The sequence below is a fragment of the Loxodonta africana genome, chromosome 1 (genome assembly GCF_030014295.1).
Source record: "Loxodonta africana isolate mLoxAfr1 chromosome 1, mLoxAfr1.hap2, whole genome shotgun sequence".
NCBI lineage: Eukaryota > Metazoa > Chordata > Mammalia > Proboscidea > Elephantidae > Loxodonta > Loxodonta africana.
The window spans coordinates 59,622,065-59,648,208 of record NC_087342.1 but is presented as its reverse complement, the minus strand read 5'-3'; the positions used below and the strand labels follow the sequence as shown (position 1 = coordinate 59,648,208).

Below are 26,144 nucleotides of genomic sequence, written 5' to 3'. Positions count from 1 at the left end.
TTTCCAAGGAGCAGCTGGTGGATTCGAACTGCTGACCTTTTGATTGTCAGCCGAGCTCTTAACCACTGCGCCATCAGGGCTCCAAGCCAGTGTCTCAAATAAGTAGTATAAATAAATTCCTGCACTACTGAGAACCAAGTCAGCGTTCGTTTTCAAACTTAACTACAGCAGGTTCTTAAAGACAGACTTTCAGAAGGCTTTTCTAGTTTCGTCTGTTGTGCGTTCAGTTGTTCAGGCAATCTTATTTGCATTGCTAATAGACCTCTTTCTGAATGCTTTTGACATTTCTCTGGGCTTTGGAAAGGCCATTTATACTGCTGCTTTTTCTTCCCTAGAGCTGCCTTGGGCTAATTAACCTATTCCCCTACTGGCTGGGCCTACTATATGCAAATGTTCTCTTTCCTGATTCTGACGTATCACTCCTGCATTATCATCCGTAATGAAATCCTGTGGGGTTTATTGGATCAGTGCTACTGCAGAGCCAGCAGGGGGCGCACAGAACAGTTTTCTTTGAGGAAAACCCAAAAAACCAAATCCACTGCTGTGGAGTCGATTCTGACTCATAGCGACCCTATAGGATGAGTAGAACTCCCCGATAGAGTTTCCAAGGAGCGCCTGGCGGATTCAAACTGCCGATCCTTTGGTTAGCAGCGGTAGCGCTTAACCACTACGCCACAGGGTTTCCTTTCTTTGAGAAGATCTCTTAAATGAAGGTCCTCTGCTAGTTGTTCTGGGAATGTGAGAACGTACGTAATTGCCTTTCTTAAGAGTGACCCTTGAAATCTAAAGATAAAGAGATCATTATGAGTTCTCTTCAGGCAGCCAAAAGGGGGAACTTTTTTTTTTTTAAATGCTTTTGTAGTTCGATTTGATTCTGTCATTGTTTTGAAAATAGCATGCCTTCGTTGTAATTGATTTGCAGATTTTATATTGTGTTCTTTATAAGAGAAGACTATATGTTGTTGTGGTTGTTAGATGCCCCTGACTCATGGCAACCCCATGCACAACACTGCCCAGTCCTGTGCCATCCCCGTGATAGGTTGCAGATTGGACCGTTGCGATCCATAGGGTTTTTCATTGATTTGTTTTTTGGAAGTAGGTCACCAGGCCTTTCTTCCTGGTCTGTCTTAGTCTAGAAACTCTGCTGAAACCTGTTCCGCATCATAGATAGCAACCCACAGGCCTCCACTGATAGATGGGTGGTGCCTGCGCGTGAGGTGAATTAGCCGTGAATCAAACCCTGATCTCCAGCACGGAAGATGAGAATTCTTTCACTGAACCATTTAGAAAAGTCCTGGGTGGGGAATGAAATAGCTAACATTACTCTGTGGACAGAGTTCATTTCTCCAGCATTAGTATTCCAGGTCTTTTTATTTTCTGTTTCCATTCCAGTCTTTAAAGTCCTTCTCTTGTCATGTGAGAAATCCCATCCTGACCACAGTGTCCTTTGGTGTTGAGAGATCAAATTCTAAACTTCTACCTTCGTATATACCTGATCAAAATCATTAAGGATGGGGAACAAAAGGGATGTCTTTATTTTGGGTCATGGCCGTTTCATCATCAAACATTGAGTGGCCATTCCTATTTTTGAATCAAAACCAACAAGTACCAGTGAATCATTGGCCAAAAAATTAAAGTTTCAAATTAGGGCGGGGGAACATAAGCTGTGCATGAGATGTGGGATAAGGTGGTGCAGGGAGGGGGGCAGAAGGAAGAGAAGGGCTGTGTTACAGTAGGGATGTGCCAGTTGCTTCAGTGCAGACAACGGTAGAATGCGACCTTACTGAGGAGGTGAAATGCCAAAACCCGATCCCACGGCTTCTCAGGACCACAGCACCTGACATTGCTCCCTTCTGCAACTGCTACAGATAAGGGTACACTCAGGTCTGCTGCTTGTTAGCGAGGTTGATGCTGGTTTGGTCGATGTTCTGCCTCTCGCCAGGTGGACGTGGGCTTGCTCACACAGTTGTTGTGACTCAGAGTTCAGTGGTTACCCCAAGACTGAAATATGTGTCCTTAAGAACTGGCTCCTGGGCCACTATATACGTATCCAGGTTTGAACACACGGGTCTGATTTGTCTGAAAGAGCATTCATCTCTAGGGTTATTGGTGAATTGGCTCTTCCCAAGGAGAAAGGGAGGGGAGAGTGTGAAGAGAAAGTTCGAAGAGACCTTGGAAAGGAAGAAAGAGGCAGGGATGAAGGAACTGTGAACCCTCATTCAGGAAACTCTCAATGCGTCAGCCAAGTCATCACATTTGTTTTTTATAACCACAACCATATTTGTTTTTTCATTGTCTCAGAGTTTTCTTTTGGCTTTCCGGTCTCATGAGCGGCTATATTGGAGAATTCTTTTGAGGCCTGTAGAGAACGGGAATATTTGTGGCTGCCCTGGTGAATTAGCATTGTATGGTTAGTGTATGTGTGTGTTATATATGTGGTATATGTGCAGGGTGTGTGTGTGTGTGTGTGTGTGTGCGCATGTATTAGGGAGGAGGGAATCATTGCTGATTTATATGAACCTAGAGTCCCATGGAATCCGCAGATAGTCACTCTGGGCAGCTAAGAAATCAGAAGTCATGTGTGAATACTGCTCAGGCCTTCTGCCTCCTGGCCTACTCCTACCCAGTACCTGGCTCTGTGAGGCTGGGGGGATGCAGGCTGGCTTTCCCTTATGTCATCCTCCCTGTGGGCCTCATTTGATTTTCCATAGAGGTAATGATGAGGTGAGCCATGGAACTAGCATTTCTGAAGGACAAATTTAAGAGATGCCTTGTCTACTCTCTAAGAAGAGAAGTGGGAAAAAAGAAAAAGGAGAGAGGGTACTGGGTAACCTGTCTTAGAGGAGTTGTTAACTCCAGAAAAAATCACATGCTCTAAGGTTTTGACTTGTCCAGCGTCTTAACAATTATCACAGTGTGCTCCCAACATGGTGCGTGTTCTGTTTTCACGCTAGGGCTATAATCAGGTTTTGGGAATAACGTTGTAACCAGAGACCTACTCTTAATCTTGTCAAGGATTTTTTTTTAATGTTAATATTTTATTTAACCCAATATATTTTTAAAAATAACTGTTTCATCCAGGATGTTTTTTCTGGTGCTGATATTTTTATTTTCTCTCCCTCCTTCCCTCTCTCCTCCCCTCCCTTTTCCCCTCGTCATGGCCCCCTTTCTTTCCCCAGAATCCAGAGCTGCTGTTGGCGAATTGTACCCACGGGGAGATGATTCCTCATGAAGAGCCTGGATCCCCTACAGAAATCAAATGTGACTTTCCGTTTATCAGACTAAAACCAGAGCCAGCCAGCCAGTGAGACAGTCACCGTGGAGGGGGGACGGCGAAAAATGAAATCCAACCAAGAACGGAGCAACGAATGCCTGCCTCCCAAGAAACGTGAGATCCCCGCCACCAGCCGGCCCTCCGAGGAGAAGGCCCCGGCACTGCCCAACGACAACCACCGGGCAGAGGGCTTGGCATGGCTCTCCAGCCATCCGGGGGGCCCAGGCCACGGAGGCGGCAGGCACGGGCCCACGGGGACTGCAGTGGAGCTCGCTTTACAGCAGGGAATAGGTTTACACAAATCGTTGTCCACGGGGCTGGACTACTCCCCGCCCAGTGCCCCCCGCTCAGTTCCGGCCACCACCACGCTCCCCACGGTGTACCCACCCCCGCCATCGGGGACACCAGTGTCCCCCGTGCAGTACGCCCACCTGCCCCACACCTTCCAGTTCATTGGATCCTCCCAGTACAGCGGGCCCTATGCCGGCTTCATCCCCTCCCAGCTGATCTCCCCAACGGCCAATCCCGCCACCAGTGCAGTGGCCTCGGCTGCCATGGCCACCACTCCGTCCCAGCGCTCCCAGCTGGAGGCCTATTCCACACTGCTGGCCAACATGGGCAGTTTGAGCCAGGCCTCGGGACACAAGGTTGAGCAGCAGCAGCAGCAGCAGCAGCAGCAGCAACAACACTTAAGCAGGACTCCTGGGCTCATGACCGCAGGGTCCCCACCACCCACCCAGCAGAACCAGTACGTCCACATTTCCAGCTCCCCGCAGAGCTCAGGGCGCACGGCCTCTCCTCCGACCCTCCCTGTCCACCTGCACCCCCACCAGACCATGATCCCACACACGCTCACCCTGGGGCCCTCCTCCCAGGTGGTCGTGCAGTACACGGACTCTGGGGGCCACTTCGTTCCTCGTGAGTCCACCAAGAAGGCCGAGAGCAGCCGGCTGCAGCAGGCCTTGCAGGCCAAGGAGATCCTCAACGGGGAGATGGAGAAGAGCCGGAGATACGGGGTCCCCCCCTCGGCGGACCTGGGCCTGGTGAAGGCGGGCGGGAAGGCGGCGGCCCACCCCTATGAGTCCAGGCATATGGTGGTCCACCCGAGCCCTGCTGACTACAGCACTCGCGATATCCCCGGGGTCCGGGCCTCTGTGATGGTCCTGCCCAACAGCAACACGCCCGCCACGGACCTGGAGGTGCAGCAGGTCACCCACAGGGAGGCGTCCCCCTCCACCCTCAACGACAAGAGCAGCTTGCACTTAGGGAAGGCCAGCCACAGGTCCTATGCGCTGTCTCCGCAACAGGCGCTGGGACCCGAAGGCGTGAAGGCCGCTGTCGCCACCCTGTCCCCCCACTCGGTCATCCAGACGACACACAGCGCCTCGGAGCCACTCCCCGTCGGGTTGCCAGCCACGGCCTTCTACGCAGGGACCCAGGCCCCCGTCATTGGCTACCTGAGCAGCCAGCAGCAAGCAATCACCTACGCCGGCAGCCTGCCCCAGCACCTGGTGATTCCTGGCACTCAGCCCCTGCTCATCCCAGTCGGCAACGCGGACATGGAGGCATCAGGGGCAGCCTCTGCCATCGTCACATCATCGCCCCAGTTCGCTGCAGTGCCTCACACCTTCGTCACGACCGCCATTCCCAAGAGCGAGAACTTCAGCCCGGAGGCCCTGGCGGCACCAGCCGCCTACCCGGCCATGGTGCAGGCCCAGATCCACCTGCCCGTGGTGCAGTCCGTTGCCTCCCCATCAGCGGTGCCCCCAACACTGCCTCCCTACTTCATGAAAGGCTCCATCATCCAGCTGGCCAATGGGGAGCTGAAGAAGGTGGAGGACTTGAAAACGGAAGACTTCATCCAGAGCGCGGAGATAAGCAACGACCTGAAAATCGACTCCAGCACGGTGGAGAGGATCGAAGACAGCCACAGCCCGGGGGTCGCCGTGATACAATTTGCCGTCGGGGAGCACCGAGCACAGGTAAGGTTCGCCTGGGGCCCACAGGTCGAGGGGCACCCCACCACACCTTCTTCATCATTCCTTGGCGGGATGAATTGCTTCTCTCAGTCAGACCCTTACAAGCAGTGAAGCAGACTAACCACTTGCCAGTGAGTGGACCCCAACTCGTGGCAACCCCACGCATGTCAGAGTAGAAGTACAGTCTGTAGGGTTTTCAGTGGCTGATTTTTCAGAAGTAGATCATCAGGCCTTTCTTCGAGATGCTTCTGGGTGGACTCAAACCTCCAACCTTTCCATTTAGCAGCTGAGTCTGCTAACCGTTTGCACCACCCAGGGCCTCTGTGTGGAGAAGACTGAGGGTTCTCATTTATACCTAGATACTAGATATTAGAGCCTTTCTTGTGTTCTGTAGGAGAGTTAAGCTCAACGCCCCAAGGCACCCAGTGTTTGTAATGAATTCTGTGCACCTAGAAAGCTGCTAGGCACATACCACCCTTAGGATGACTGAGAAAATCCTCACTCAGATTGTGTCTTGTGTTCTGTGCATCCGAGGAGGAATCTTGATTGAGAAAGCTGTAGGCTCCAGGCCATTCCATCAAATATTCTGCCCTGTTTCAGGGCAAGACAGAGGCTGCTGGTCCACTGAGAGCATTCGATGCTCAGAGTCACCATATACCACTTCCACATCCAAGAGGCTAGAGCTCTCCCAGCTGACCTCCTGGGCTTGTGCTAAGTAGGAATTCCAAGGGTCAGGTAGCAGCTAAGCCTAGTCACGTTAAGAACTGAAGGTATGATTAACCAGTCATCAAGTCGATTCCAACTCATGGTGACCCTATATGTGTCGGAATAGAACTATACTCCATAGGTTTTCAATGACTGATTTTTTAGAGGTAGGTTGCCAGGCCTTTCTTCCGAGGCACCTCTGGCTAGACCCAAGCCTCCAACGTTTTGGTTATCAGCCAAGTGCATTAACATTTGTACTGCCCAGGGACTCCGAAAGTATAATTAATCCTCTGTGTTTCTATAGGCCTCTTCAAACTACCTTTTCCAGTCTCTTACATCACTTGAATGCATTTATTCCATCAATTATTTGTATGAAAGGAGCCCTGGTGGCTCAATGGTTAAGCGCTTAGCTGCTAATCAAAAGGTCGAAGGTTTAAACCCACCCAGCAGCTCCACAGGAGAAAGACCCAGCCAATCGGCTCCCGTAAAGATTACAGCCAAGAAAACCTTACGGGGCAGTTCCATTCTGTTCACTAGGGTTGCCATGCTGTGGAATCGACTTGACGGCACCCGACAACAACAGCATTTCTATGAAATAGCAATTTCATTGCCCAGGTTGCTTGGATTCGAATACTCTTGGTCCCCAGACCAGGAATTTCCCTGGCTGCAAAGCCCCGTTGATCTGGGAATGTTCTGTGGAGGACTCGGAGACACCCTGATGTGGCAACAAAGCTTCCTCTGGGTTTGGGTTGAAAAATGGTTATGGCTAATATTTGGGACATTCAAAGAAAATAACACACACACAAAAGACAAGCTAGTTAATGGTTTGAATTGTTGTCTGAGTATATTTTTGAAAAAATCAAGCTAATGGGGGGAAAAGACCAATTGTCCAAGTGTTTTCCAAAACTGTTTGTCAATGACCAGATGTGGCATCTTGCACAACTTAACTCTGCATTGCCAAGTGCTTTGGCCCTGAATACTTTTCTTTTTTATGTGAGATGTAATTTTTGGCTTACCGTCTTTGGTAGGTCCAAGGAAGATTTCTCAAAGTTCTGATTCAAAAAAAGAAGAGCCAAAATCAGTAGTTCTATTATTATTTTTTAAGTCACGTAATTGTCTAGAACTCACCACTGATACATAGTTGCTGCCCACTTCTACCTTTCTACATGGATTAGGGGAGGGTACTAGTAGAAAAGGACATCCTGCTTGGTAGAGGGTCAGTGAAAATGAGAGAGACCCTCCATGAAATGGATTGACACGGTGCCTGCAACAATGGGTTCAAACATACCAATGAACATGATGCAGGATCGGGCAGTGTTTTATTCTGTTGTACGTAAGTTCGCCAGAAGTCGGAGCCGAGTCCGTAGTAACTAACACCAGTAGAAGGAAAATGAGTCATCTTTAGCAAAGTTGACTCTTAATAGACTCCAGGTGAAGGATGGAAAATAAGCAAGAATGAAAAGTAAATGCGTTTTTTTTTCCTTAGCACTTCTTTAAAATAATTTTTGTTGTTATTGTTGAAAATACACACAGCAGAACAAAAACCAATTCAACGAATTTACCATGTACAGTTCAGTGACATTGATTACGTTCTTCTTGTTGTGCTAACATTCTCACCCTCCTTTTCTGAGTTGTTCCTCCCCCACTCACATAAACTCACTGCCCCCTAAGCTTCCTACCAAACCTTTCACGTTGCGGTTGAAAATGTGATCCCATATAGATAGCTCCTTAAGGGAGCACGATGCTCAAGGCAGATGTTCTTTCCCACTTCCCTGGTACTTCTATTGAAAGTGGTCTTCTTAACAGAGGTAGGCATGGAAAGAGGTTTTAGTTTGAAATGCAACTGGTCCTTTAACAGTATCTCTTTAAAGCTGACCATAAAGACACATTGCTCTAACTGGTGAGGTACTTCAGCCTACGAGGGCTCTACAGACCCCTTCAGGTTTCATGTCAACCTGCAGCTTGGAGAGAGGAAGAATCTACCTGTCTTCCCCTGCTTGGTGCATTGCAAAATGAGCGATTAAACGATAGAGACATTGGCTTCCATAGGCGGTCTCTTTCCCGGAGGCAGACCGCTCGTCTCTTTGCCACCAGCTGAGGTGCAAATTAGCAGGTAGAATATTTGTCAAGCGTGTTCACAGGTCTGCAGGGGCTGCCTGTGTTGTGGCGCTTCGTGCTGGAGAGGGCTTCCACCAAGACAGGCGGGAGGGCCGTGGTCTGCTCCAAGGGCAACCTGGATTTTAAGCAGTAGAAACAAGTGCAAGGTCCTGAGCAGCTAATGACGTATCCCTTTCTTGAGAAGCCTATCAGAAATAGGCTGACATCATCACAACTAAAATACTCCACCAGCTGTGTTTGCCACAAATGACAGACTCTGAATGGGTAAAGGAGCAGAAAGAAAGAAAGAGGAGAGAGCAGAGAGAGAACTAATATCTGGATTTAATTTGGGTTCCCAGAGCTGAGTGCATCCCTTACTCTCAGTCTCTCCTGGCCTGAAATAATCAGCCATGTCTTCTCAGCTGGTTCGAAAGCGCTAACACTTCCACCCATGAGGAAATCGAGAAATGTGAAAATTGTTCAACTTCCTTAGCAGAATCACAAATTTGATTTGGAAAGAAGGGATGATTTCTACACAGCAGGTGGCTTGATGACCTCAGGCATAAATCCCACCTAGGAGGAGCCCTGGTGGTACAGTGGTTAGGAACTCTGCTGCTAACCAGAAGGTCGGCAGTTGGAACCCACCAGCCACTCCTTGGAAATGCCATGGGGCAGTTCTTCTCTGTCCTGTAGGGTTGTATGAGTCAGAATCCACTGGATGGCAATGGGCTTGTTTTTTTTGTTTGGTTTGGTTTAAGAGGAGAATGGCAGGACTGCTTGACCTCAAAAAACCTCCTGTCATCATTCCCAGGCAGGGCAGTGTGGGACGGTGGGAGGAAGCCAGGCCCAAACCAGGAGGCTGGTTCAGGTCTTGCTCTGTTGCTCACCACCTGTGAGACAAGTTCTTTTACCTCTTTGAACTTCAGTTTTTCTCATCTCTAAAACAGTCAAATTAATCCTTAGGCAAGATAATTTCCTGGGCCTCCTCAGATGTTTAATCTTCCCGTTTTCTGCCTTCCAGAACATTCCTTAAATGTTCCTAGCATCCACTAACCAAAAACCAAGAGGAAACAGAGAGGGAACCTTCCCTGACCTCATGCTAATCATAACATAGACCCAATAGGAGCTAAAGCCAGCCTGTATACAATTGAGGATTTGGGTTTGTTCTTTTTTTTTTTTTTAATTTTGGTGATTATGTTTAAGGAGCTGAGCTCCTAATTATTTTTGTGGAGAGATGCCCTGAAATGACATCTCCAGCTGAAGCTCCAGGTGTTGCAATGCAGCAGAGAATGACTTTGACACATGCACTACCGTCCTTTGGTTTGCCACGCCCAGCACGGTATTCCTCTGCACACACAGGCATCTTTGTATCCTGGCCCACCACCCGATGTCGTGGGGGGAGCTAAGGGGAAGGCCCAGGTATTGTCTGCCATCACTGTGGGTGTGCCCTGCACGAAGCCTTCTAGGGCTCCACTGCCCCTTTCTCTCTAGAGTGGGACACAGCACCTTCTGCCCCTGCTGGGAGGGGTTCCCTGCTTCTGCCATGCCATCCCCACAGCTTCAGGGACTCCGCTTGGGAGCACAATTGCTTCTCTTGGGACTCCCACCCAAATACAATCCACTTAATATTTGCCAGGAATCCCTGGGTGGTGCACAAAGTTAACATGCTCGGCTGCTAACTGGAAGATTGGAGGTTGGAGTCTGCCCAGAGGCACCTCGGAAGAAAGGCCTGGCAGTCTACTTTCGAAAGATCACAGCCATGAAAAGCCTATAGACGCAGAGTGGAACTGACGGATTTGCCAAGTTTGAGGTCATACGTCTGTGGCGAGTCACAGTGGGACCCCACAGCAACAGCATTGGCTTGGGGACCAGTGCATTTGAATCAGAGGGTCTGACGTCACCCTGTGTCCTTGGGTGGGAAGCAGCTTGGCTCCTAGGAAAATGTGGAATCTGGAGCCAAAAAGATTTAAGTCTGGATCTGTCCTCCACTGCTTAGCAGCCCTGTGAGCTCCTGCAAGTCATTCACCATTTCTAACCCTTCAGTTCCTTGCTCATGTGGAGGGAATAACGATACTGCCTTCCTTCCAGGATTGTTGTACGAATTAAAGGCAATGTGCTCAAAGGAACCGGCATACTCTGTAGCACATGATAGGCCCTCAGCAATGTTAGTGTGCCTTCCTGCTTCAACTTAGGGGACTAGGGCCCTGGAGAGAGAAAATTTCATTTCAGAAAAATAAAAAGTCGCATGCTCCAAAGAGAAGTTATGGAAGGAGGAACCCAGTTGCCCTCGAGTTGACTCTGACTTTCAGTGTGTCAGAGTAGAGCTGCCCCCCCCATACGGTTTTCAATGGCTGTGATCTTTTGGAACTAGCTCACCAAGCCTTTCTTTCAAGGTGCCTCTGGTTGAACTTGAACCTCCAATCTTTCCGTTAGCAGCTGAGTGTGTTGGTCGTTTGCACCACCCAGGGACTCCACCACCCAGGCAGTCTATAAAAGCCTATAAAGAAAGCTGAATCTTTCCAATGAGCACAATTAGCCGTTTTTTCCCCTGTGTATATCCCTGTGGCTTATTCCCATGGATGGGCAAGGAGCACCCATGCCCTGCTTCTAGTAGGAAGACTAAATGAGCTCACGGTAGCCTGTGCAAGCATGTACAACCTGCATTTCTCTGAGCGTGAGCTGGCCTAGCTAAGGCATGGATCGCTGGTCCACCCCTCCACCAGTGAGAGGGTCCAGGCAGAAACAAGCTTGTGAGCGTCTCTTCTGCAGAGAGGATGTTAGCAACGCGCCCACTGGGAGAGCCCCTGCCCAGGGTGGCCCCCGTCTTCCATCTGGTAAAGGATGTCTGCCATCACTGTGGGTGTGCCTCGGATGTTCTCTCTTGTGAGCAGCATCGCTCCTGCCTCTGTCTCATGCTGCCCGGGTTCAGCTCTTCCAAAGAGCACGTAAGATTCACTCAGTAGAGTTGCAGTAAATTTCGTTTGTAAGGTGCTCCCAGGTGACACTTTCCTTGGCTTCTTTCCTAACTGCCGAGCCCTGTCTGTTATTTAGGGCTGGCTTCACTTCCCAGATCCTCCCGAGGTGACTTACTTGGTGGCTGCTTAACATTCAGTGCCATTTTTTCCTCCCGACTGGCCTGGGGTGTGCGCGTGGGGCGGCGTTCGTGCGTGCTCCCACAGCGCGTTACCATGATGCACTCACCGCACCGGTGACTTCCTTCACTCCACTCTTTTTTTTTAATTTGACTGCTGTGTGCTGTGAGTGGCAGCATTATGCGTTTAATGGATTAGCTAGTGCCTAAAAATAACCCCAGCCCTCATGCAAGCAGCACATAAGCCTGTGGAGTTTGTTAGCCGCCAAGGCAAACCTGTTTGCCAACATTTAACATTTGGGCTGGGTTGAAATGAATCCCAGTGTATCAGAAACAGAGAGTTAGTGACTGCCCTGTATGCAAAGCCCAGTACTGGGGCCTATGGCCACGTTGTTGGTGATAACCTTTCTATCAGTTCTAAGTCTCTGAAGCCTCCAGTGGAGAACCAGTCACGAGCCAAGTTTCTGTGTTTGTCTGTCTACCCCTCCAAAAAAAAAAAAAAAAAAAAGAAGACAAATGCTCTCCTTTAATCTTTACATAAGTGCTCCAGCTTATCAACTGGGTGATCTTACATGCATTATTGAAGCCGATTCTCTTGTTTATAGATTTCTTTTGTAAAATTAGAAGACTATTTTTTTAGAGCTGTTTTAGATTTACAGAAAAATTGCACAGAAAATATGGGGTTCCAGATACCCCCTTTCTCCCTCACACACCATTTGCCCTATTATTAACTCTAGCATTGCTGTGGTATATTCGTTATAGTCGATTCTGAACCAATAGTGATACACTGTTACTAACTAAAGTCCACCGTTTTCATTGGGCTCACTCTTTCTGTTGTACAGCCCTATGGGTTTTGACAAATGCATCATGTCCTGTGTTCACCAGTACCGTATCATACAGAATAGATTCACTGCCCTAAAAACGCCCTGGGCTCCACCTGTTCCTCCTCCTCTCTTGCCCTGGTCCCCTGGCAACCACTGATCTTTTTCCTCTCTCTATGGTTTTGCCTTTTCCGGAATGTCATACATATAGTTGGGTTTATACAGTCTGTAGCCTTTTCAGACTGGCTTCTTTCACTTATCAGTGTGCATTTAAGATTCCTCTATGTCTTTTCATGGCCTGAGAGATCACTTCTTTTCATCGCTGAAGAATGTGTTGCTGTTTTTTAAGGCACCCATTTAACGCCCCCAAGGGAGGCAGCAAGTAGGGTAGAAGGCCTTTCCTACACGCCAGAGAGCTGCGATGTTAGAACTGCCGCTGTCTCTCACTGGGCAGTTCTCTCCTGGCCTGCCGAGGCCTGTCTCCAGCCAGCCCTGAGCTTCCAATGGGGCCTTCCCACAGTGGAGGCTCTGAGCCAAGCTACAACAAAGAACACAACTCTTCTTTTGGACTGTGTGTTTGGAGGCGTCACTGCGCAAGGGTGTGGGTTTATTGAACAACTAAAAACGCTTCCACCAAAGACTGAGTCAGGCTTAGCATTAACATGACTAAATGTTTTAAATAGAACACTCACAGATATTCTTACACTTGACTGAAGGGTTTTGACTGTTTTTATTAATGATTTTAAAACATTGAAGTAAACGGGTCTCTAGCTTATCCTCTTAGTCATGGCTACCGGAGTTTCTGATGCTCTTAGTGTGGAGGACATGGTGCTGCCAGCTGGCCTCCAAGGAGAGCAGATGGACTTTTCTCTACAGGTAAAAGAGGATCAAGAATTTCACTTGCAGACAAAGTTAGGAACTTCCAATTTAATAAATGAACCAAAAGCAAGACATGTTCAGTGAAGGCCAGCTTCTGAGAGATTCCATTGCTCTCAGCTACGGGCAGAATTTGTATGTTTGGGATAGTGTCGAGCAACAATGTTTTGTAAAACAGATGCCCTTCACATTTGTGGAAACAAGGCCTTCTTGTGAAGGAAAAAGGAGGACATATTTAAACAACAGACGTTTTGTTTTTCTTTATATCTTGTTTTCGGTGATATGTACATATGTGTGTACATAGACAGAGTACCAATCTAAGACTGAAATACCCAATCAAACAGCATAAATATGTGTGTGTGTGTGTACAGTTTTTGTATGCATACAGTGTTTAGATACGGTAGTTATTGACTAAGTAGTTAAAGGGATTTTATTGAGCTTGCATACAGAAGAGGTGAAAATCATCTTAAAAGCCAGTCATTAGCTAGATCGGTAAGGTGACATGTTGTTGTGTGCTGTCGAGTTGATTCCGACTAACGGTGACCCATGTGACAGAGTACACCTGCCCCATTGGGTTTCCGTGGAGGGGCTGGTAGATTTGAACTGCTGACCTTTTGGTTAGCAGCCAGACACTTAACCACTGTGCCACCAGGGCCCCCCCGTAGGGTTAACTTGACTGTAATCTTTATGGAAGCAGATCACCAGTCTTTCTCACAAGAAGCCCCTGGGCGGGGTCTAGCCGCCAGCCTTTTGGTTTGTAGCCAAACGCTTAACTCTTGTGCCATCAGCGCTGCTTAAGGTGACCTGGAGTAATAATCAGCTCAAAAGGAGAATGTGTTTGCTCTCTGTCTTGGTTCCTTTAAACTTAATGGAAGAAGTTGCAGGTGGTGGTTTTGGAAGTAGAGGTTTGAGGGGTAGAGGGAAGGGGCAGGCAACTGTTCTCATAGCCCGAGCAAGTGGGTATGTCTACAGCCCAGGAGGAAAGTGGGAAGGGATGTAGGAAGATGGGAGATGATACGTCCTTAAAAAAGAGGACTAGCTACAAGATGTTGAGATGAGAGACAGAGGAGCCTCAGACTGGCAAAAGGGCCAGGGCTATCCATGCCCACATTTCATCCTACAGGCTGCTTCAAGAGTTCGGCAAAGGGTATATTTATAGGATGAAAAAATGGGCTGCGTGGAGCTGCCGGGAGTTATGTAACATGTTTGGTTTTATATTGTACTGTCCTCGTGAATTTATTTTTACTGGGGTTTTGTCAGAGTCCATCCTGGAAATTGTTTTGAACTCTGAAAAGATCACAAAATGAATTGATGATGAGCACAGCTGAAGAGCAAAACGAAACCTCAAAACTGGAGAGAAAATAAAGAATGATTCAATGAAATCCTGAGGAGCTCAGCTATGACAGGGGAACACTGAGTGAAGCAGCTATCACTCAGCCCACAAAGCTGCATCTTAGGGGGTGAGCCAGACGGGGGAAGGCACCTCACCTCTCTTTGGGGAGGGCGATAAACCCAGCTTAGTCATGGCTGGTGGAAGGTAACAAGGACAGGAAGAGCCTCTCCATTGTCTAAACACTGACCTCTGGTGGCCAGTTATGTCATTGCACCATTTTTACACATGCTAGGCAAAAAAAATCCAGTTGACTTGGAGTGGACTTCCACTCATGGCGACCTCATCTGTGTCTGAGTAGAACCGTGCTCCACAGAGTTTTCAATGGCTGACATTTCAAAAGTAGATCACCAAGTCTTTCTTCCAAGGTGCCTCTGAGTGGACTCAAACCACCAACCTTTTGCTTAGCAGCCGAGCCTGTTAACTACTTGCAAAACCCAGAAACTCCATGCAAGGCAAACATGGCACTATTTGTTATTCAGTGCTCGGATTTTTACTGAGCACCTATTACATATCAGGGAGTATTCTAGACTCTGAGGATAGAACAATGAACAAAACAGACAGTATCCCAGCCCTTGTGCAACACATGAGCTTGGTGGTGGTTGGGGAAGGAGGTGAAACAGACAAAAACAAATATTTGATTAAGTTAACAAAAAAATCAAAGGATAACAAGTGCTATGGAAAAAATAAAACAGTATCGAGAGAATACGGAGACTAGGGATGGGGGAGTATCGTTTTAAATAGTGTGTTCAGGGATGGTGTCCCTGAGAAGAACAGGAGCAGAGAGTACGCAGGGTGTCTTAGTCATCTAGTGCTGCTATAACACAAGTGGATGGCTTTAACAAACAAATTTATTCTCTCACAGTCTAGGCGGCTAGAAGTCTGAATTTGGGGTGTCAGGTCCAGGGGAAGGCTTTCTCTGTCAGCTCTGGGGGAAGGTCTTTGTCATCAGTTGTCCCCTGGTTTAGGAGCTTCTTAGCACAGGGACTCTGGGTCCAAAGGATGCAATATTCTCCTGGTTCTTGTTTCTTGGTGGTATGAAGTTCTCACATCTCTATGCTTGTTTCTCTCTTTTATATCTCAAAAGAGATTGATTTAAAACGCAACCTAATCTTATAGATTGAGTCCTGCCTTATTAACATAACTGCCACTAATCCCACCTCATCACCATCATAGAGGTAGGATTTACAATGCATAGGAAAATCACATCAGATGACAAAATGGTTGACAGTCACACACTACTGGGAATCATGGCCTAAACAAGCTGACGCATATTTTGGGAGGACACCATTCAACCCATGACACAGGGCAAAAAGGATTCCAAAAGGAAGGAATAGCCAGTGCACAGATTCTGAGGCTCGAGTGTCTTTTGAACCGATGGACCAGCTGGGAGACCACAGTCTCTACAGTTTAATATGGGGGGGGGGGCCAAGGGGGAGGGCGGGGCACAGGCCACATCACACTTGTGGATGTGGCTTTTTAAGTGAAATGCTGGTTTGGCTAGGACAGTGGCAATGAAGATAGAAATGGTCTGATTCTAGACGTATTTTGAAAAGAGAACGAGTTGGATTTACTTACTAATTTGATACATGTGGTATGAAAGAAAGAGGTGAGTAAAGTGTGATTTCCGGGCCTTTGACATAAACAGCTGGAAGAATGGGGATGCCATTTATTGAGATGGGGAAGACGATAGGACACATAATTGGGTGGGTGCATATCAGAAGGTCTGTTGTGGACATGTTAAGTTTGAGTTGCCTGTTAGACATCCGAGTGGATGTCCTCAGATTACGTGGTAGCCAGCATCCTGATACACAGCTGTGAAGTCCTGTGTTTTGCATGTAAGTCTTGTCTCCTCATTGAAGGCAAGAGCTAGGTCTTAACCAATAGCTCCTCTTCTATGGTCCTTAATACTTAGGAAGCGCACGGTATGTACTTATTAAACTACATTGAAACTGCAAAACCTGGAAGGTGTCATAATGAACAATAGCATTGATCAATAATATTTTAGGATCCGTATCTCAGTACCATAGGGAAGACCCACATGATTCTCAAATTCAGGGGGTTCATTCAAGACTGACTGTTCCAACTGAAAAATAACATTATGTCATAAAATCACACTATCTCTCTTTTGAGTCCAAAACTGTTCCTGTTAACATTGGTGGGCTGTTTTGAGGCTAATAATACTTCTTTCTGAGGGAACCTCAAGCAGACAGACCTGACCCCATATATCCTCACTGAAAAACCCCTCAGTGGGATTTCTTCATTAACTGTTAATGACCAGTTTACATTTAAGAATGTAACACTAACATTAACGTTAATCATTTTATGTCCTTATGACAAACCTAATTATAAAATAGAAATGGACTTGTTATGAGTACTTCAACATGCATATTTGAGATGGGGACAACAAGAGTTTTAACTTTGACCAAACAAAGGGAGAAATGAGTTCACATACATGCAGACCCCTATGCACCCCCACCCCAGCAAAAAAAAGCATTCTCTAGATAATTCAGGCTCTATCATTAGTGAGGGGGAAACAAAATAGCATTTGGCTAGAAGTATCCCCTCCACTGCCTACCACAAGTGGCTTATTTGAATCATCTTTCAGCCCTAACTCAGATTGTGTAGACCTAACTGAGGATTTGTGATGGTGGCATCTTTTCCCAAGATGGTAAAACGCCGTCGGGATGAGACAAAGCCAGGATTTAGGAGGAAGGTTGACATGGACCAAAGGCAGGCCTTTGAAGTGATGGAGCAGGATCTCCCAAATCTATCCAGGTTAAAATAGATTCTATTAATATCAGCTCTTTTTGGTGCATGTCTGAAATATTCTTCTTTCTTCCCCTCACTTTTCTATCATGAACTTTTAGGTAGTTATGAACTACACCACGGCATTTAATTCCAAGATGTATCTTTAAGGCTTTTGAAATGTCTAAAAACATTCTGTTGTATTTAATATATGCCTGTATCATAGCTTTTGGAATAACCAACATGTTACCTAACCAAAATGTTACCTATTATAAAGGCCTTCAGGATGTTTCTCCTCTGCCAGTCTACATATACTTGGTAGCATGTGAAAAGCTCCATTGTCAGACGGATTTATCTATGAGTATGTCAAAAAAAAATCAAACCGGTTGCTGTCAAGTCGATTCCAGCTCATAGCGACCCAATAGGACAGAGTAGAACTGCTCCATAGGGTTGCCAAGGAGCAGCTGGTGGATTTGAACTCCTGACCTTTTGGCTAGCATTCAAACTACCGACCTTTAGCAGCTGTAGCTCTTAACCATCATGCCACTAGGGCTCTTATGAGTATGCAGTAGATGTTATTTTCATGAAAAGAAATGTTGCCTTCTCTAAAGAGCGTGTAGAATATGGTTCACACACCAAAAACTTCTCCACTGGTGGGTGTCGGGGTCTCTGTCAGGAAGGAGACAGGCTGTGCCCAAGAGCAGGGAGTTAACCAGGAACGTGCAGAGCCATAGAAGAGACTGACGTGTGGAAAGAGGGCTTGCAGAATTATATCACATTGCCTCTGACTTGCATTAGGCAGGGATAAGCAAACAGCGTTAAAAACGTCAGGTCCATTTCATCCTAACTGAATGACAGGAGTAAGCCTTTCCCTGGACAGTTTGCAACTCCCTGCACGCATCATCTCCGTGTCTTTGTTCATAATATCCCCAGTTCCGGGAATATCTTTCCCCTGCAACCACACCTCTTCTCCACTATTTTTAAAATCTCAGCACAGGTGTTTCCTCGTCCAAGGAAACTTCCTTGCTCACTTCTTATCCAAACTGAGTAACATGCCTTTCCTCTGCCCTCTAATAACTTCATTCTTTGCAAAGCGCTATAACCCCACTTGCCACATTGATTGTAGTTATTTGTTCCTGTGCCTTTTTTCCCACTTGACTGTGAACTCCAGGATTTTTTTTTTTTTTTTAAACTATTTCCTTGGCATAGTACATGGCATATAGTGGTATATCAAAAGGATATTGGGCTTCACCTGCTTCTGTTATTTGTTTTTCAAACAAATGCAGAGACTGATTTGAGTACTTGGGATTGATCTGTGGGTGCCCCAGACTTGAGCTATTTGCATCCATTTAGCCTCTCCTCAGCAGTGTTTTCTTCACAACCTTGTCCAAACTCTGCCCATCCTTCCAGGTCCCGGGAAAGCCCTCCCTGGTTACTCTGGCCCTTACTGACTATTGTTGCTAGTTGCCGTCAAGTCAGCTCTGACACGTGGCAACCCAGTGAGCAACAAAATGAGATGTTGCCCAGTCCTGCACCATCTTCATAATCGTTGGTATGCCTGAGTCCATTGTTGTGGCCACTGTATGTTTTTGAGTGCCTTCCAACCTAGGGGGCTTTACCTTCGACAATATTCTGTTGTGATTCATAGGGTTTTCATCGGCTGGTTTTTGGAAGTAGATCTCCAGGCCTTTCCTCCTAGTCTGTCTTAGTCTGGAAGCTCCGCTGAAACGTGTCCACCATGGATGACACTGTTGGTATTTGAAATACCAGTGACATAGCTTCCAGCATCACAGCGACACCACGGTATGACACACTGACAGATGGGTGAGGGTCACTGATTATGCTTCCCCTAAATTTCTGGAGCATACATTCATTTATCCAATAAATACTTATTAGTTCCAGCCATGTGCCAGGTACTCTTTTAGAGACAGGGAATACAGCAATAAACAGGTAAGTACCTGCCTCATGGAGCTTACACACAGTCTGACTCTGATCCACATTTAGCCCTATCATGCATTCACCCAGTGAGCTAGCAAAGCACAAGATAGTGCGTATCTTGGGCTTCTGAGTCACCCACAGAGCCAGGCTCTGTGTGTGTGTGGGTAGAAGTTCGGTTATCCTTGTGGGTTGATTGACTTCTTGGAAGAGAGACCAACTATAGAGCTAATACTGAGTGAAACTGCATTTTGAATACTGAATGGACTTTTACACTGGACAGTTTTTTCACTGACTTCTGCCCAACATCTGTTTCCATTAAATACGGATTCAGCAAGGAGTTAAGAACCTCTTTTGTGTGTGTTGGTAGGAAAAGGAGCGGTTTGTGGAACTTTTTTTTTTTTCTTTCCATTCAGCCTTCATGTATTTATAAAAAGAATAAAATGTGTTCATTTGTTTCCTTGTATCTTCCTCTCTTCTCCCACTGTTTCCACAGGTCAGCGTTGAAGTTTTGGTAGAGTATCCTTTTTTTGTGTTTGGACAGGGCTGGTCATCTTGCTGTCCAGAGAGAACCAGCCAGCTCTTTGATTTGCCGTGTTCCAAACTCTCAGTTGGGGATGTCTGCATTTCTCTCACCCTCAAGAACCTGAAGAATGGCTCTGTTAAAAAGGGCCAGTCCGTGGATCCCTCCAGCGTCCTGCTGAAGCACTCAAAGACCGACTGCCTCGCGGGTGGCAGACACAGGTACGCCGAGCAGGAAAACGGAATTAATCAGGGAAGTGCCCAGATGCTCTCTGAGAATGGAGAACTAAAGTTTCCAGAAAAAACAGGATTGCCTGCAGCGCCCTTGCTCACCAAAATAGAACCCAGCAAGCCCATGGCGACAAGGAAGAGGAGGTGGTCGGCACCGGAGACCCGCAAACTGGAGAAGTCGGAAGACGAGCCACCTTTGACTCTTCCAAAGCCTTCTCTAATTCCTCAGGAGGTTAAGATTTGCATTGAGGGCCGGTCTAACGTAGGCAAGTAAAGGCAGCGTGGGGGAACGGAAAGTTGGCTCTCCCTTGTTATTTTTATCCAGATTACTGTACTGTAGGCTAAATAACATAGTATTTACATGTTATCCTCTTATTTTAGGTTTATGTTATAACGTTGTCATTAGAGTTACAGCTGGTGTTTTGCAGGAGGCTGATGCATATGGTTTTTCCACGAGTGTTTGTCAGTGAGTGGGTGGGTGGATGGCCAGAGCAGGGGCGGCCGAGGCTCCAAGCGTCCTGGGTGCAGATGAATGTGGCATCACAGTTCCTGCCTTTTCTAGCAGCACAGAAACATCAGTGGACGCTGACTCCTGCTAGTTTCATGGGGAAGTTCTGCGTGGCTGCAGCGAGCGTGTGAATGTGTGTGTGCGTGCCTGGGAACGCGGGTGTTGCGGCGGGCGAGTAAGGGTCTCTTTCTCTCTGCCTCCCTCTGTCTCACTCTCTCTTGCTCTCAGCATGGGGTTCAGGCGCAGAGCAGTGTCCCCGCCGCCGGCTGTGGAGGCTCTCACATGCAAAATAAGCATCCAGAACCCAGATTTAGGGCCTCCTCCAGCGGCATCAGACGTCAGATGGAAAGCTAACCGTTTAAAAGAACATTTTTTTTTTCCCCTTCAACATATTTTACAATAAAAGCAACTTTTAATCACAGATATATATATTTCCCCCTATGGGGCCTGACTGCACTGATTTTTTTTAAAGAGCAACTGCCACACGTGGGGTTTCATTTCTGCTTTCCTAGTGCAGTGATTTTGCCAGGGTGTTGTGGCGGGCAGGGAGCCCCAGCGTGCACCGCTCCACGGGGCGGGGGGTCGGGACGGGGGGTTGGGGGGAGAGAGTGAACACCCACTCTGGTTTCTGTGCAGTGTAGGAAAACAAATCAGGGTACTGCATTGACTTCGCTCCCAAGAGGTAGATGCAAACTGCCCTTCGGTGAGAGCAACCGAAGCTCTTTGCTTTGAGTTGGCGAATCTTTTAACTCTAGTACTGTTTATAGTTCATGATTATGGACAACTCGGGTGCCACTTTTTTCAGATTCCAGTGTGACCTAAGGAATTAGATTTTGAAGATGAACGTCTATTACTGTCTCTAAGCACTTAAAATGCTGTTCACACTTTATTACATTCAGCAAGTACTGTATCTCACTTTAAACTGTTGGGAAGAAAAAAAAATTACATCATAATAATAACAAGTTGCTTTCTTTTTTCAACACTGTTAATTACATTTCAGCTCTGCAGAATTTCTCATGAGCAAGATATTGGAAGTTTCCATGTGGTTTAAAGGGATGAATGTGAATTAGGAACTAGTATGTGACAATAAATGACCACCAAGTACTACCTGACAGAAGGCACTTTTCACTTTGATGTTTGAAAAAGAGTTAAAGGCTTATGCAGAGCTGGCAGAGAAACGGAGAGAAAAGGAACGGAGAAAAGAATATTCATTTTTGTCCAGTGTTTTTTTCTTTTTAAGATGAACTTTTAAAAGAACCTTGCAATTTGCACATCTTGAGTTTATAATTTGTGTGATATTCCTGCAGTTTTTACCCAATAACATTGTGGGAAAGGTCTGGGGGACTGGACGAACATCAATAAATGTAGCAATTACTTTCTAATCTGCCTGAATTCTAGGCCATTTTATAGGGTTATGTTCCTTTCAAAATTTATTTTGGTCTTTCTACCACATCTGTCACAAAGAACCAGGTCTTAGCAGGACAACTCTGAGAATTTTCTTCAGATTCACGGAGAGTTTTCCATAGACATTTATGTATGTGAGCAAGTTTTTTTTTTTTTATAACAATTACTTTATTATTGTTATTAATGTTATTTTAAGAATAACTTTATTTCCCCCCATTGGAAATCAAAGCAAGCTGTAATGTTTGGTACAAACCCAGAAAGGGTATTTCATGGTTTAAATATTTCATTCCCAGAGATCTCAAATACTGCTTGTGGGCTTTGAGTGTAGATGATGAAGTGCTTTAAAAATAAAAGTTTTATAAATAGGGAGAAATTTTGAAATATTCATACTTGGAATGGCTGCAACTAATCTTGATTTTTTTCTTTTACCATTGACGATAAGACTGTCTCTTGTATTTCACAAATTAAAAAAGAACTCCTAATCTAAACCCCCATTTTGGCTATCCTGGATTACTTCACATTTTGTTCTCACCAGAATGAATAATTTCCTAAGCCGTTTTCTGGGGTGTACCAAGAACATGTGAATACGTTTAGAACAGCTAGAAGCCTTCCTTGCCTTCTCTTGAATTTCATTACCGTCTCAGCATGCTGAGCGGGCCCATTCCTGCGGCCACATTGCTTCTTTACTGCTGTATTTTTTTCAGTGTTTCTCTTCAGAGAACTTGCTTAATCTTCCATACATTCTGCTCAGGGCACTTGCAATGATTGGGTTTTGTTTTCCTTTTCGTTTTTTTAACCTTCGACGGTAAGAGGAATACGGGGCTGCCATACAAACTTTGTTCTCATTAGTACCACTATTTCCAGCAACTCACGTGGACTCAGAAAAAACACACACCACCTTCTGGCTGATGCAGAAGCAGAGTATTGAACGGACTGGATCCGCTAAACCAACACTAAAACGGGAAAACATCACGCAGTTTGGAGCAGTAGGAGCGTCGTCATAACCCATGTGCTTCTATTTCAGGTATAGGAGTGATCAGAGGAATCAGTTCTTTCTAAACATTGTCGCATTTCATTCTCTTGCTTTTTTAGCATGTGCAATACTTTCCGTGCCAATAGGCTTACCGGTGTGCTAGTAGCTACAGCTCAGATCCTTTTGGCTTTTTCCTTGTTTGGTTGCTTTACCCTGACTTGTCCAAAACCTGTTCTGGCCAGAGGAAGGCTGGAGGGAAAGAGCCAGGGAGGGAGAGCCTCCCGCCGTCCCACTGTTTTCCCTGCGGATGCTGCGTGCTGGGGTGGGGCACCCTCAGGAGCCCCACTTGTGTCTGTCTGTCTGTCTTGTCTGTTGCCACATTGCAGAAAAAGCAAGAAAACGAGCTCTAGGGGGAAAAGCTGCAGCTCCCCCGTCACCACCAGGAGTAGTGAATTGTGGAGAGTGGAAAGGAGTCAGAATCGTTTCTAAAACGCACTCTGCAGCAGTTAGCCAGAGTCCACCTATTCGCCACGGTCTGTCCTGCCAGTGGGCAGGCTCCTCCTCCAGGCCTGTGTACTGGGGACTTGGAGCCGTGACTCTGGGAGTGGACAGGTAGTGTGGCCCGATTGTGCATGCATCATTCTGTGCTTGCCAGATGGTGGCTGTGGAGGGGACCACCCTGCCAACAGTGGTCACCCTGCTTCCTGGCAGCTTTCTCTGCAAATAGAACATCAGAGGACAGGGAGCCTTCTTGGGTTTGCAGACCTTGGCCAGCCCCAAGGCTCCTGAACAGCTGTTGTCACCGCTGGGTGTATAGCAGAGACCTAACAATGACAGGCGTAGAAATTCTTCGGTGCCGTTCAGCTAACGAGGATCAGCCACGTGCCTCTGTGTGACGTCCACTTTGCAATATTTACCAACACCCGCCTTTAGTTCTGATTTCTTTCCTGTTTTTCCTTTTTAAACTAACAACAACAGGCCTTTTCGTTTACAATGGAACACAATCACCAAGAAAAGTAGTCAGGGCGAAAAGAAAACATAATAATAATAAACCAACAAACAAGAACCTCTCTTTATAGGGATTTCTAAATATATAAAATGACTGTTCCTTAGAACGTTAACTAAGGATTATTCAGTTTGTCTGGGCCACATGGGATGGGGGAGTTGGAATAGAGAGATCGCTGCCACTTACCTCAAATCTTCTTAAGTGGAAATCCAAACTGCATTTTCATTTGAACTTTCAGGATACTTCTCTATGTTGGTCACTTTTTTGTGCGTTTTTTTCCAACTCATCCAGTTTGGTTTAGGATGATTTGATTTTTTTTCTTTTTTTTTTTTGCTGTTGTTGATCCCATTTATAACCCCATGTTTTTTGTTAGGTGAGTGTGTTGGGGTTTTTTTTTTCCCCCACCAGGAAGTGGCATCCCCCCTCTTTGTCCCCTACAAGGAACTCTGCGGAACTTTTCACACCGCTTACTCAGGGATGGGCTGGCGCGCGTGGTACACTGATGTGCCCGGAAGCAGCACTTTGATTGCTCTGGAGTCGGGTTGTACAATTCCAAGGCATGTTTGGATTTCCTGCACCTTGTGGTTTACTTCTTTAGATACTGCATAGATCGCAATATAACGCTGCATGTTCAAGACGAACGGTAGCTCCTAGTAATCATAAAATCCACTCTTTGCACATAGTTTGATCTTCCCTGATATATGTTGCCAAAATTTATTTTTTGTTGTGTAGGCTGTGGATTTTGTGTTTTATTTTTTTGTTTTTTTAAGGAAACAATTGACAGTACTCTTTTGAACATCTGTGACTACTAAGGAAGCTGATTTCTTCCGTAGAGAGAAAAATCTCAAATGCTTTTGAAGACACTAATGCCATACTATTTCAGAGATGGGTGAAGCAGCGCTCTTGGGATAGGAGGCCAGGCTTTTTGAGCTGTGTTGGTTGTCATGTCTACTGGCTCATGAGCAACAGCTCAACAACCTGTGGTCTGTTCTCTCCCAGAGCCCTTTGAAGTTCCTATTTCCTAGTTGCCCACGACGATTCCAGGTAAAATCACGGGCACTTCACTTGATCAAACCAGTTTCTTTGGCGGTGATAGGAAAGGGAATTACACCCTTTTTTTCTTTTTCTTTTTTTTTTTAAGTGGAGGCCTTTGCTTCCATGTTTTGTGTTTTTAACCCGGAATTTCTGAAATAGAACATTTAAGAACACAGCAAGTAATATACAAAGAATATACTTTTTTATAAAGCACACATATATGCTGTCGTGTGTTGGGTTGGTTTCCTCTCTTTTCCACAGTGTTGTGTTTTCTGTTGATAGGGAAATTCCAAACGACTTGCACACCTCTACTCCGGAGCTGAAATGTCTTTTATAAACGACCTCGCTTCAGATGTGTTAACCTTACTGGTAGGATCTTTTCTTGTAGCACTATACCTTGTGGGAATTTTTTTTTTTTCCTTAATGTACACCCAATTGAGAAGCTGAAGAAAAAAAAATTTTTTTGAAGCACTCAACTTTGAGGAGTACAGGTAATGTTTAAAAAAAAAAAAAATTGCACAAAAGAAAAATGAATGTCGAAGTGATTCATTCAGTGTTTGAAAGATACAGATCTGTTGAAACAATGAGTTTCGTACCTTGTTTGTAAAAAAAAAAAAAAAGCAGAGGTTGAAAGTTACATGTTTTTTTTTTTTTTTTTGTATATAGAAATTTGTCATGTTTAAATGATCAGATTTGTATGGCCTGGAAAAATTACTACGAAAAAGGCTCTTCAACTCTACCTATGCTTACTGTTGAGTTTATGTATCACCTAATCCCCCCTTTTGAGGGAGGGGAACTCTGCATTCTGCTGTTTGAGAATACTGTTCATTCCTAGGCTGGAAGTACTTCTCTGAGCTCCCTTTTTAGTTTAAACTCCTAAGCCATTGCAACTCCTTTTTCTTCAGAGATGATGTTGGACATTTTCAGCACTTCCTGTTCCAGTAAACCCAAAGAATATAATCCTGAACAAGGAAGTGTTTGTAACAAGGGATCCTAGCTACCAAGAAAAAAAGGCTCATTATGGGGGCAAAAACAATGTTCAGCCTTCTTTCACCTATACCTCATTTAAGTGGGGTGGGGTGGGTAAAAAAATTTCAATTTACACACCTCGTTTTCCTTCGGTTTTGATTTTTCTTTAATACCAAGAGGCCAAAATAAATGTGCAGCAGCTCTCAGCAGACTCCTACTCCTGTCCAAAAATCGAGTTTGGACGTAGGAAACTGGACAGCTGTGGGGGTATTGAGGAAACCCACCTACAATTCTTAAACTCAGAATCTCATCCCCTCCCTTACTGTTAAATGCAGTTGTTCTGGTAGCTAACGTTCACTTGTACAATGTAGGGTGGGAGGGAGGGAACCCTGGCTTCAGTTTCATGTCCCCAGGACTAAAGTACAAGTGGTTTAACTGTGTTAAAATCAAGTGCATTTGGCCAACAGGTAGTTATCTCTACAGTGAGTCTCTAAGAATTTCCATTTTCTTGTGATCGGAAAGAACTCAAGTCTTCCACTGCAGATAAATTGGAGACTTCATCCTCGTTTTCTTTCCCTTT

The 26,144-nt window shown here is 45.9% G+C and overlaps 1 protein-coding gene across 5 annotated transcripts in view; it reads left to right on the top strand.

The window, feature by feature from the left end:
- The window catches only part of ATXN1 (ataxin 1), a 465,693-nt gene extending 444,943 nt beyond the window's left edge, over window positions 1–20,750 (top strand). For all 5 annotated transcript variants that reach the window (XM_023555800.2, XM_064281003.1, XM_064280992.1 and 2 more), the window contains 2 exons: window positions 3,180–5,256; window positions 19,413–20,750. In XM_023555800.2, the coding sequence (XP_023411568.2) occupies window positions 3,340–5,256; window positions 19,413–19,943 (2,448 nt within the window). In that variant the 5' untranslated portion in view covers window positions 3,180–3,339 and the 3' untranslated portion in view covers window positions 19,944–20,750. The remainder of the gene's footprint in view (window positions 1–3,179; window positions 5,257–19,412) is intronic.
- Window positions 20,751–26,144: the final 5,394 nt, after the last annotated feature.